The sequence below is a fragment of the Stigmatopora nigra genome, chromosome 1 (genome assembly GCF_051989575.1).
Source record: "Stigmatopora nigra isolate UIUO_SnigA chromosome 1, RoL_Snig_1.1, whole genome shotgun sequence".
Classification (NCBI taxonomy): domain Eukaryota; kingdom Metazoa; phylum Chordata; class Actinopteri; order Syngnathiformes; family Syngnathidae; genus Stigmatopora; species Stigmatopora nigra.
In genome coordinates this window covers 11,772,833-11,786,309 of record NC_135508.1, presented here as the reverse complement: position 1 = coordinate 11,786,309, position 13,477 = coordinate 11,772,833, and the positions used below count along the sequence as shown (strand labels likewise).

The 13,477-nt window shown below is 38.9% G+C and overlaps 1 protein-coding gene across 4 annotated transcripts in view; it reads left to right on the top strand.

Moving 5' to 3' along the window:
* agrn (agrin) overlaps window positions 1-13,477 on the top strand; it is a 173,814-nt gene that overhangs the window by 99,497 nt on the left and 60,840 nt on the right. For all 4 annotated transcript variants that reach the window (XM_077732487.1, XM_077732654.1, XM_077732404.1 and 1 more), the window contains 3 exons: window positions 3,758-3,979; window positions 8,417-8,614; window positions 9,078-9,278. In XM_077732487.1, the coding sequence (XP_077588613.1) occupies window positions 3,758-3,979; window positions 8,417-8,614; window positions 9,078-9,278 (621 nt within the window). The remainder of the gene's footprint in view (window positions 1-3,757; window positions 3,980-8,416; window positions 8,615-9,077; window positions 9,279-13,477) is intronic.

The following is a 13,477-nucleotide window of genomic DNA, read 5'->3' as shown; positions in this document are numbered from 1 at the left end:
GCTGAGCAAACTAGGAAAAAATGTGATTCATTACAAAACTGCGCAAACTCGACATTAAATTCACATGGCTAAAATGGTAATGGTCCTTTTGGCCAACCAAAAATGTCAATATAAGATGACACCTGGGCAGAAATGGTCAACATGAATTGTATGTTCAAGCTGACACATTTAATTTAACAAGTGAATCATACACGAAACAGTATCCCACTTTGAGTAAAATGCACTTTCGTTTCAGTTGAGAGGTAGTTTTGTTCCACTTATACGCGTTCAGTAATAGACAGACACAGCCTACAGGGTATGTCCGTTCCTTTATGTTAATAGAGCCTTTTGCTTCACTGATATCGTACATGAATGTCTTTTAATGCAAATGAGGACAAGGGATTTTGATCAAAGGCTAGCAGGTAAAGAAGAAAAAAAAAGACAAGGCAGTACTTATTGCGGACTGGCTGAGTCCCATTGGAGTGCTGGCTTGTAATGAGCTTGTAAGGTTTTTCTCTCAGCCATTTGGCCGCTGCAGGCATCACCTGGAATGTGCCAATTCCACCAACGGTATAATATGAACATGAACCAATTGGAATTGCATCTGCACCCTAAGGGTTGAGTGTGGGGTTTAAATACCTACTGTATACATGAATTGAGGAGCACTTAGTGTGCCTAAATATTCCCTCAGCAATTTGACGACATGATGCAGTGCTTTATATATGGCATCAACACGGGCCTGGTTTGAGAAATTTGGTATTCGGTTATTCTTGCCCAAGGGTGTCTCGAGTATGGCGCTAAATTTAAAAGGCTTTTTTGGGCAAACGTTGCATTTGTGCTATGTAGGCCTGTCATGAGAATATCTTAATTTTCACAAATTCAGACACTCAAAGGGTTAAATAATCTAACATTTAAATTCCGAGGTTCCACTGTAATAAATTACTGGGCCATACAATCTTTGATTTCCAGGCTTAGGTACAATTCGTGGTAGCACAAATGAGACTTATACTTGGAAGCCATTTTAATATTCCCACTTTCCATTATCAGACGGCAAGGCTTCTTCAATCTGTGAAGCATCAACATCTTGCCTTAACAGCCAATCAGTTTGGCCATAAATGTGTTCCCATTCAGATGTCAGCTTACTTAAATCAATAACATGCTGCTTTGGCTCATTCTGTGCCACAAACATAGACGCATAATTGGTGTTGGATTTGGTGTTTGATTTAAGGGTTGGGAGAAGGGAAAGTTTTAACAATAGACGTGTCAATCACCAATTTAATGACATACGATAGCAATTCCTGGGAAAACCATCTGATATATTGATCTAGCAGTCAGTCATAATTTCATTCGATTGAATTAATTTAGAATGTGCATGTTAAACAAAATGAATTGCATCCCACCTCGAATGCTATCAACAATTGAAAGCCTTTTAAAAAAAATGTGATTTCTAAACAGTTGCAACATTTTAATGGACTTCATTCTTGTCAATACAGCAGATCTAAATAATACCGATATATATATAGCCTGATTTTCAATCGATCATGCTTAGCAATCAATATATTGATCCAGTTTGATGGGGTTTCGTTACACCCTTAGAACCCAACCCAAAAGACAATTTTGTGAAAGCTTTTCTTTCCATTTGTGAAAAACAGGAGTTTATTTTTTCTGTTCTTTTTTTTTTTACTGTGCAACACCAATTTTTACACTTCGGGGGGATTGGTCTGTTTTTCTCTTTTTGTCCCTGACACGCACTCACATTAATAAATCAGGCGGAAAATTTTGCCTCCAAGGTAGTGTGTGATAAAAACAGTTTGGGATGGAAATAGTTTATCATTTTTTTTACAACTGTGAAAAAATAAAACGGGAGACAAAGACGTTATCGCAGGCCACGGTTTCCTGTGAATTAAGCTGGTGAACTTTGGCAGAAGATGTAGTTGAGCTTAAGCTTGCTCACTTTGAAAAGGTTTGCAGGGAGTCTTTCACTTTCAAAGCCAGCCTTAATTCAACTTGTATAAAACAGCTAAGGTTTTTATGTGCACCTCAAGTTCCTCTTAAAATTGAGAAACCATAAGGTCTCTGAAAACTCTGAATAATTACATATTCAATCACTGTAATGTTTCTAGTAATTACCTGAAGCATAACACTGCGAGATTTGTATACGGCAAATACAGTGATTTGCTGAATGCTAATTAAAGCATTATTTCTAATTCATCCAAATAATGTCCTTTTTTAATTACAATTACAAAATCAGTTCTTTTCTTAGTCCATGCTGTCCCAGTTCTGTATACAACGTAAACTAAGATCTCTACCTTTTTCATAGTTAGAATAACGATGTTATGTACCAATAGATCAAAAGTATTCTTGTTCCGAATATCAAACGAGTCTTGACAAATTCAGAAACAAAACAAGAATATGCATAGGCGATGTCTTCGAACAACTGAAGCAATTTTCTTTCTTCTATTCTTTTACTTACTCTGAGAACAACCAAAGCCACTACACATCTTTGGGGGAATTTTAACTTTTTTTAAACTACAAATGGATCATAAAATCCTCGCTACATGCTCGCATGGAAGTGTGCCAAGCGCTTCTGCTTCTTTGGCAAAGGTATCAAACGATAAAGGAAGTTGTGGGCGGCAATATTTTGACCCAGGTTGCATTACTATGACTGGCCAACAGTCTTACATATTGCTTCTTTAATCCTGGTCAAATTTATGATAGATAATGGGCAATGTCAGCCACACATTCAGAAGCAAATTAAAAAAAAAGAACGAAAATGAAGAGTTAAGTCGCTCAGAGGCTTTATTGACAATTTAGATTTATTTGCTGCTCTCACCTGTATGCGCACCACATTTGGCAGAGCGATCCATCCTTCACGGCTGAAGGCTCTTATGAAAGTTGCCTCTCACATACTTTCAATGCAAAGTGCACACCTTTCTGTCACGAATCTCAATCTAATACGTCCATTGACTCGTGAGATTTTTTCAATTGATTGAGTCAGGACGGCAGCTCTAATCAAACGACGGTTCGAATTTCCTACTCACCTGAACAAGTAAGGTCGCATATGCCATGCCTAGACTCATCTTCTAGGAACTGTCAGCATAGAATCCAACCTTAATTTTAATAAAGTCATGCTGGAACGGACGCAGAGAGACTGGAGCAGCACCTCTCTGTGATGTTCACATTTCATATCTGGCTCTGCCAAGGAGCTCGCCGTTTTTAAATTATTAAGAAGGGGGCTCCTTTCTTCTTTCTTTTTCTCATTAATATTTTCATATTATTTCTGCATATTGGCTCTTTTATTTTTTTTCCCTCAATGCCTTGGCCGAAGCCATGGCTCTCACTGAGATGTAAATGGCAACCTTTAAAGGAGCATACTGGGAAAGTCAATTAATCCGCACATTTACTCGTTGCGAAAGAATTTTTCGTAGGCGTTTTCATCTCAGCTGTGCCACAGGCCAGGTTTTACGGTGTGTGAGTGTGCATGTGTGTTTTGGCTGTTCTGTATGGCACCAGTTTGGGTAGACTGCACTAAAATGCAGAATACATCAGGATAAGCTCAGGAAGAAAAAAAAATAGAAACCTAAACAGTGTGGTATCGAATATAATCATAGTTTATATCCCCTTCGTTACTTGCTGACAGCTTTGAGTGTAGTTGAACCATAAAGTGTCACTTATGCCCTTTTTTAAGAACAGACCATTCTCCAACCTCTGCCTGATATTACCAGAAGCCATCAATTTTCCATTCTGACTTACTGTTTTCGGAATTGTTGACTTTCAGATCTCAACACGCCGAGCCCCTGCTTGGATAAAGTGTGTCATCACGGCGCAGTGTGCGTCGTTAAAAATCATGAGCCTGTGTGTGAATGCCTGGAAGCCTGCCCCCAATCGTCAGACACGGTTTGCGGCTCTGACGGCAGCTCTTATGGCAGCCCCTGCGAGATGCGAGCCATGGGCTGCGCTCTGCAAAAGGCTATCCATGTCCAGCATAAAGGACCCTGTGGTGAGTGTCTGCATGTTAAACATAAAATCAATTCACACTCAATACCTCAAAACTGCAGATTTATTGACTATAGACAGTCCAGGGTTGATATGCCACTTACCATTCATAGGTGACAAAGAGGGAGGAGGGTTATGGAAACAGATGTAACTAAACCATACCTGCCCAACAAAACATAATAACAACAAAGTACTGTATTTTCCACGCTATAAGCCGCAGCTAGAAGACTTCAATCTTCTTATAGGTTGGAAGTGTGCCTTCAATATGGATCAATATTGGTTAATCATTATATGAAATTCCCTTTAGCACATCTCCATCTACTTAATGTACAACACAACCCCTAACCACTGTTGTTAGTAATACTACAGCTCCATCTAGTCGATGTATAGCACAATCCCCTACTACTACAACTACCACCACCACTACTACTACTCTGTTGTATAATCTGGTGTGCTTTATATTTCTGAAACAAAATTCAAGATAGGGCATTCTTTAAAGGTGCACCTTAAAATTCGGACAATACGTCAACTCCTAAACTAGTAACAAAGCTTGCTTCAAAAAGCATGATTGCTACTGAATACTTGCCCATACATGGATATGAATGATTTCCTGCAAGTCTGCTGTCAGATCACGTTAAACACTTTCACCTTTAGGTACAGGAAGAGATCAATCGCAAATGAAACCACCGAGTTAACTCACTTAGGTCAAACTCTTAGCTTTCAGCCCTTCTGGAGACGAAATTCTTTCTCTGACCTTTAAGTGTCGTGTTGCACTTTAATCCCAATCAAAGACAACACAGCGCACTTGTGTGTAATTGGCTACATGAGTCACTTGGCATTATCGGGCTGTGTCGGCGCATCAGCTAATCATTAGCACATGAGGGACAATGGTGCTTCAAGTAGAACAAATATCTACAGATCAACTTGCAGACACACCGTCCCAAGAAGAGATTTACAGCTTGTTAAAGCCACTCAGTGAATACTCTCGATGCCATCTTGGCAGGCCAATTATCCCACAGGCTCCATTGGTGATTTAGTATTTTTCTTCCTTTTTATTTTGTCTTCTCTCATCTCTCGCACACAAAAGCAAAGGACGGCAGTTGTCCCTGTCCACCTCGTCTTACCTCACTCACTCACGGCATTTTAAAATGATGGATTTTTAGCTGCATATTTTGAAAACAATGTCTTCTGAAAAAAGGCAGCAGAAAGCCAAGAGGTGCGATCAATACCGCGCAATTATTCTCACTTTCCAGGTGTGACATGGAATTTGCCTTACGTTTGGAGCCATTTTGTGTGATTGTTAGCTATGCCGCTTGTTTTTGCAACATGAGAGGGTTGATGTTTTCCCTGCACTGAGTAGATAACAGAAGGATTATGTTGGCAAGGTCTAACATGGAATACTCCATCTATGCCTGCCTGTGTGGAGCATCACTATTTTTTTGATGGCTCTTTATGAAGTGAAACTCATGTATATGGTATCATGGCAACACCAACAAGAAATGTAACAAGCACCGCTGATGGGCTGACAGGTTGACACCTGTGGTGCCACAGAACGGGTAGATGACACGTGTCTGCAATAATAAATGATTGTCTATTTGACCAAGCAAAGGATGAGTGTAAAAACCCACCCCGGTGGATGGTTGGAGCTTTGCTTTTTTGGCAGTTTATCCGTAAAAAATGGCGAACTATCGGTTTGCCAGGAATTAGCCATCTGCAGAAAGATGGCCGTGATCATGTTAGTTATTTTTGGGCTGTTTGCACAGCTTCATTCAGCACAATCACATGTGATCTCGGTAATCTCTGCTAATTATCACAGTCTATTTCCTCTACCGATGGTGTTTATGAGGCGTAAAGGGAGAAGAGAAATCAAATATACAGTGGGATCTTGATTTATAACTGGATAACTTACCGTGGTGCGTGTTCTAATTTTCAGATTTTTAAAAGGTGCACTTTTACTCCACTTAAACAATACAGGATGGTTCTAAAGAAATCGCAAACTCTAATAGCGCTTACATAGTTTTGATGGGTGAATTCAGCCAAAGTCCTTTTTCTTCCTTTAACCTAGAAGCTTTTAAAAAGCATTTATTTAACATGTAGTTTTTAAAATTATTTTTATGTCAAGCAGTTTATGCCACTGGCAACTAATTGGGGTGCAAGAATCTCTTAAAATATTGAGCTAGATCACTTATTATCGTTGATTCATCAGATACTATTCGAGTCTAGATATTTTCCTCAATCAGGTGAATAACGTTATATATAGCACCTCTGTGCATGATGTGTATTTTCTATCCATTTGTCTGTGTATTCCAGTTAGACATCAATATGATTGTGTTTACGTTCCCCAGGGCTGTGAAAATACAAAAAAAAATAAAAAAAAATGTTGGTTATCTGTATAACTCAGGTGCAACCTCATAGCAATATGACTGACATTCGTTATTACTCTCAAGATTTCAACTTTGCAATCCTACCCACCTCCTTAAATCTGCTTCCCTCTGGCATTTTTAGTAGTGGGTGACCTCATCACCTTGTCTCGGTGGGCTGGGACAGGCGTGCTTGGTTATTAAACGCCTCAGCTGGATATAACAGTCACCTCAGGAACAGGGTTATTCATGTGGCTTTCATCAGACAGATAAAGCTGAGATGCCTGAATTATGGGCGAATAGGAATAATAGCGATCTGTACTATAACATATCCTCCTCATCTGGTTTTTAGAAATTAGACACAGTAAAATGTGATGCAACCACATTACAAGCAATTAGTTGGGGGAGAGAAAAAAAATGAGGAGTGATAAAGAATTACAGGTATATTTTGGTGAGACAATTAATAAGGTATGATTCAGGAGGGATATCCCAATTTGATACTCGGTATCGGTGTTGGTGCTTGAAACAATTTTTTTTCAAAAGTATTGGACAATATCTGATTTGGTCTCAAGATTAGACCCGATCCATTACTTGCAGGTGTTTTCAGTACCATCATGCTTTTAGGATGTAAATCAAACCAATATGCAAATGTCCACATCCCTTTAGAAGCTAATACAGTAACAGATAATCCTGTAATATGTAACCAAAGCATTCATTGAGTTTAGTACAAGGTCACCCAATGTTACCATTGACTGGTTACATTCTAAACTGCATTATTTTTACTGGTCTAAGAAAAGAGGCATCTGATCGGTATCAGCAAAACTGTCTTTAGAAAATTCGAATTGCATAGCAAGTCAAACAGTCAGTATCAGGACATCCTTAAAAATACGGTCAGAAATATAATGGTGCAGTCTTTTTACATGGGCCAAATGCTAACGTTGTTCTGGACTATCTGAGTAACAATTAAACATATTTTGTTAGCAGTAGCAAAGATCTTTTTGAGAAAATACAGGCTTTTAAAGGGTCCTTGTATTGGTTTTCAACAAATGACTTAATTCCCTGGTGTGTCCAAGGCCACGTTATTTCTTTGCACCCTGTTCAAAGCTAAACCCCTTTGCCACCAAAGCGACAAAAAGGAATTAATTGGAGAGGGATAACTAACATCTGAGGTTTTCAGTTGAGATCCATGGACCTTGATGAACTCTAGAGGATTTTAAAGGAAATGAGCATTGTGGGAACACCTGTGTTTAATGCAGCATGAAAATTACAGATGCTATCGTGAGTTCTTTATTTCGCATGATTAAACTTAGCCTTATTGTTTGTTGCAGTTATATTAGGAAGGCAATAAAAAAATTATATGATATAGCTGCATATGGGTCTTAGGCATAGTCATACAGTAAAATGTGAATCAAAAATGTATTTTGGGGGTGATGCAATGTACTTAGAATACTTTTATTGCAAGTCTCCAGTAGTTGTAGAGGCTAGAAATTGTGCATGCATGTCCTCGACTGTCTAACCTGTAAGGTCTCTCAAATCAATTACTCATCGCAGATTCAAATAATCAAAACTGGAATTCCAAGGATCAAGTGATACTTGCCCATAACACGTAGCGACTAAGTTTCAAAATAATCGCGTCACAAATGATGGAGGGATAGGACTTTAAAGTTATTGTCCACAAGAAGAACAATAACTCCAATTTGAGTGGTGCCTTGAAAAGCCTTCAGCCTATAAAAATATAGAAACATTCAATTCTGTAGAGAAGAAAATATGGAATGAAGAAAAAAAAACTAAGACTGACCAGATAGGTCTGTTTTCAAGGTGTGTTTTCATATCTCACTGTCAAAAAATAGGAGGCTTTCAAAACCATCTCAATGAAGAATGACAGACGTTAGCTCACAAAATTCTCCAAATACAAGAATTTTTTTCAAGCTGTATATTTTTCTCTCTAAACAACACAAAAATTATGGAATATAGATTTGGAAATTAACTACCTTAATGCTAACATATAATGTGAAATACCTTAGAAAGGCAATTTAAATTAGCATAGTTTTTCATCACTTTGATTTGATTTTATTTTTTAGATGAGTCCTGTGGCAACTGCTCTTTTGGGGCTATCTGCGATGCCCAAAGTGGACAGTGTGTATGCGCAACAGAGTGTGTGGAGTCCCTACAGCCCGTATGCGGGAGTGATGGCTCGACATACAACAGCGAGTGCGAACTCCACGTTCGGGCTTGCAAAAAACAGGTGGACCTTCGAGTGGTCAGCCAGGGAGAGTGCAGTAAGTAGTGCACATGCCTTTTGCTCACTCTTCAAAAACATGTATGAATACTTTGAAAAACATGATACCATGATTAAAGGAATAACATAGTGTTTCTCATTATTGATAAAATATTAATTAAGACCAATACAAAATAACAACAACCATATATCTAATGGATGCATTTTGTTTGCAGAAAATATTTGTTTTTCTAGCTGAAAAAGTTCAATATGAATTCAAACAAATCAAAGTAGAAAACAACCTTAGAAGAATGTGTACAAACACTTTAAATTTGTTAGTGTAAAAGTTAGATTTCTCTGGTTATTAAAGAAATTTGTTAAATTGTCAAGATAGCCTTGAAATGCATCCAAATGTGCACTAAAAATGTCTTTTTGGCCTATTATGGGATTATCCATTTTTTTCAAATAGTAATATCTTTTCTTCTCTGTCACGATACATAGTTATTCTCGTCTGTGTTATTCAGAAACCTGTGGCAACATTGTGTGCACCTGGGGCGCCCGCTGTGTACAAAATAAATGCGAGTGCCCACCATGCTCGGGTGAAGGTTTCTCTCCGGTGTGCGGAAGTGACGGGACCACTTACGAAAACGAATGTGAACTCCGTCTGTCCTCGTGCGTGCAGAAGAAGAGAATTGACGTGGCGAATTCCGGCAGATGTGATGAAGGTAGGAAATGGTCTTTGAAATTGTGTAATTATGTTATCTAACTGCCCGTTAAAGGTGTGTAATCATCTTAATAAGCTGACCTGACATATAGTATTCAGTCATCTGTGCCGCTTTTTTTTGGCTAATGGGCCGCATGCCACCCGCCGCATGTTAATGAATAGGCGTAGAAAGAATGAACTGGACCTGCATGTCCATAAATAGAACCCAATCATAGCCAATATGAGAGAATTCTGGCTGATCAACGGTCAATTAGTTGGTCCTTTTCGGTCTTTCTTTTTTTTTTATATTTTCTAGTGTGTTTATGCGTTCAATTAAATCAATCAATTATTCACATGTATTAATTATTTTATAAAACGCTGCTTGTTATTCATTATAAATTAATCCAAAGTCAATGGCTAGCTTAAGAAACACTTTTTGTTACTTTCTTGGATGTTTTGGAATGTTTTTAAAGTCATATACAGAATGATTACGGATCGATTCAAATATTTCAAGCCTGTACCCTCATTGATAAAGAACACCCAGATTTCAATGGTGTATAAACTTCAATTTTGCAAACTCATCATATCACACCCCAGCGGCTAAATGAATCCGTGTACAGATTTTCTGAGACTTTAAATGTTTCTCAATCTGGGTCAGTATACTTGTGTAAACCCTTCAATGTGTCAGAATCCAGAAGGGAGAGTCATCAACTCTTTTCATTCAGAAGGTAAAGCACAAAATCCCATTGCCAAAGCAGCTTTTGTTTCTAAAGTACTGCATCCAAGCGTATTGACAGATTGAGTGGAAAGAAAAAGTGTTCTAGATAAAGGCGTGAACAACAACAAAAACAACAACCTGGAGAGAGAGTTGTCAAATTTCACAAGGATTGGACTGAGGTTGGAATCGGTGCATCGAAAGCCACCACACTGTGCACAGTACTAGACATTGACTAAAATTGAATTCTTCACGCAAAGCCCCCCCTTTTTAACAACAAATAATGTATCTTGCCAAGGCTGAGAAGGAAAATAACTAAACTTTTGCTCAATGCTACAATTCCTCTTATCAAACTTGTGTAAATTTTGCCTTTAATGTGGAAATGAAGGTCAGGAGGGTGAATAGAAAAGCACATAATCCATCCTGTTGGAGTTTTCTGAAGTTCACAGTCAATGCAGTCATCTTCCAGGAAATTCCAGAGCCTTTCACATTTCTGTCTGTTGACAAGCTGAGGTGCTGACTTTAATTTTTAATTGGAATTGGCATTTTCCCACAGTACCCAAAGGTCATCCTAATGACCAACTTGTTACTTTCGTGGATTGACTAGCAAACTGGCGTCACCGGAATCATATAGACAATCTTTGGGCTGAAGTCAAAAGGAGAGTGACGCAAAAACCCAACAATGGAATGCAATAACCTGATGGCCGCTATCAAAAGAACCTGGGGGTTCCATTATATCTATGCAGAGCCATGGTTTTATCGAGCCCAGGCCCTCTGACTTCGATGCAATCTTTCATGCAAATGGTGAAAACCTAGTATTGAGTGCCTGGAAATTACCTTTTCTTTTCTTTTAATAACCACCCTTGCATGTGTGCTGAACGCAATGACATTCTAGGTAGATTGTAATAATTATCACATTACCAGTCACTTTATATTGGGTATTTACTGCATTGGCTCAATTGTCTTGACATCATAATTACTGCACTAGTACTCGTAGTCACTTAATATAGTTGGTCTACTCTCGGCATCAGCTATCCTTTTTCGAGACTTCTCCTGCCTTTAGGATATCCTTGCATTGGTAAATGGAATGAAGTGGTCCGTCTTAAATTGTTTCTTTTATTAAACTGCTTTGTTGGTTGTAATTCTAGAGTGGCTCAAACTACCAGAAGAAAACTTCAAACATAGCCGATAAGGATTATTCACATTCAGATTTTTGATCGGTCAAATTTTACATTGGCTTTTGTGATATTCTTATTTTTTGATACACTAGATTTTAGGCTTTGGTTACCTGTAAGCCATAATCATCAAAAATACTATAAAAGCTTGTAATATTTGATTATATATTCAAACTGTATATATATATAAAAAAAAGTTTCATTTTCTAAAATGACAATTATTTAAGATAAAAATAACATTCTACTTTTTACTAGCTGTACTAGTAGCAGATGGCTGTAGTAATAAACATTTGCTTTTGATTTGTTTAAGCAGCCCTTCTATTCAGTTAGTTTTTCCCACTGCCTTTTCCAGAGTTCTTAAGGCTTTGGCCCAGTAAATCGTTCTAGTGTAGCGTTGTATTTTCAATCAATTAGATCTAATTCAGTGAGCAAATCATATCTGGATCAGAGCTGACAGAGCCAGGCGGCAATATCACATTCCCTTCTTCAAGCGTGAACTCTGCGGGGAGCGAGAAGCTGTCCTCTGGCTGTCATGCAGATGGTGGCACGCCATTCCCCTCGTGGCTTGTGGGTGATCACAGCGAGCAGACAACGTGTGAAGGGGAGCAGATTACACCTGCCAGCAGGAGGGTTGGGTGGTAACTGTAGAGAAGAAAAGGGAGCAGGTGGAAGAGAATCCAAAGGCAGGAGATGATTCCACTTCCATTTCTACAGCTTGCCAGAGGTGTTTCTTTTCTTTATTCCCCACCCCACTCTTTCTTAGACTCCCACCATTCCTTCATTCCCTTTGTCTACTACATTGGCCTGGGGCCCGTGAAGCGACTCATGATGTCAAAAGCCTCTTGTGGCAGATTTAACATCATTTCATTGACTGGGAGACTGACCTTTTCTATATGTAGAGCATGAAGGAATGCGCAAGTGTATACCCGCGCCACACACTGGCATTCATCTCTCGCTCCATCTACAATGTCTGATTACGGGCCCCTTGTTTCTGGCAGGGGGACCTTCACAACCCTCGAGGGCTGCCACAATAGCCCGTGCCGCCTGGTGGCTTAGTTTTTCTATGTCATACCACTTTTAGTTCACACCAACCCTGAGCATCCCCCACTTTCCATCATTTTTTTCATTTTCATTCGAGAGCTTACCCAATAGATTATTTTCCACTTTTTTGTGTTCTCTCACTATCACTATGTTCCTTTTCTCTCACACCAGTCTCTCTCCATTTTACACTTTTCTCTGTCAAAAAATTGGCCCCTTGGGAAGAAAAATGGTACAAGCAGCTCATACATTGGCTGTGATTGATACTCTGATTCTCTGCAGGAAGAAGAACGGTGCCTACCTTTTTTGTTTGGACTTTCAAATGTGTCTCTAAGCAGTGCAGTATTATTCTTACCTATCGTAATCATTCTTTAGATCTTCCTTACTCACTCAGTCACTCGTTCACTTGGTGAAGTCAGGCATACAGTATGCTAATTTAAATTTGGTACAAGCCTGGTTTCCACCCACTTGAAACTGGGTCAGTTGCAAGTTTTGTGAGGCGTCATCGGCCGTGAGGAGTATGAAATAGGGAATGGTTGGCAGCTGAAAACCAACAGACGACAGATGAATTGACAGCACAGATTCACAAAGTTAAGAAAAGCACATTGCTGTTGGAAGAGGTCTATCAAGGATTCAGAGTCCATATAAACATCTTTGCTGCGATCGGTTTTGACAGTCATCGACACTTTCGCAAAAACTTTTTGAGGCGTTGAAATGTGTTACCTGGTCTGTCTAAAGAGTGGAAGCACTGCAAATGTTGACTTGGACTTTCTGCTTTTTGGATGACTGATCATTTCCTTGGCATTCATTCAATTAAAAAAAACAAAACCTCACAGCAAGACAAAAAAAAATCTGTCCTGCTACAATGTTGTCCACTTTTATATTTGAACTCACGATTAAGACTAAAAAGAGGTACTTAAAAACCTTCACTATAGTCTTGGTTGAAAGAACCAAGTATTACATGCAGTAAGTACAAAATAGGCCTTGTTTTAATTCTGCCTTAATTTCGTATTAATGAAAAATGACAGCGTCCCCTCTGTCCACCTCACAGGCGAACTTATCACCTCTTTAATTTCACACTTGGTTTGCCGTCTTTTTACTACTCGGCAAAGGTGGCACGTGACAGCCGTGTTTAAATTGCAGTATGGGACAACCCTTATTAAGTGAGTAGGTATGTAATAAACTAGAAATAGCATGTCCTTCAATCGTGTGCAAGCTTGAGAGATGCAGTTGTCGCAAAAATGCCAACGGATTAAATTAACTGAAGACTAAAAAGCCATTCATAACATCGTC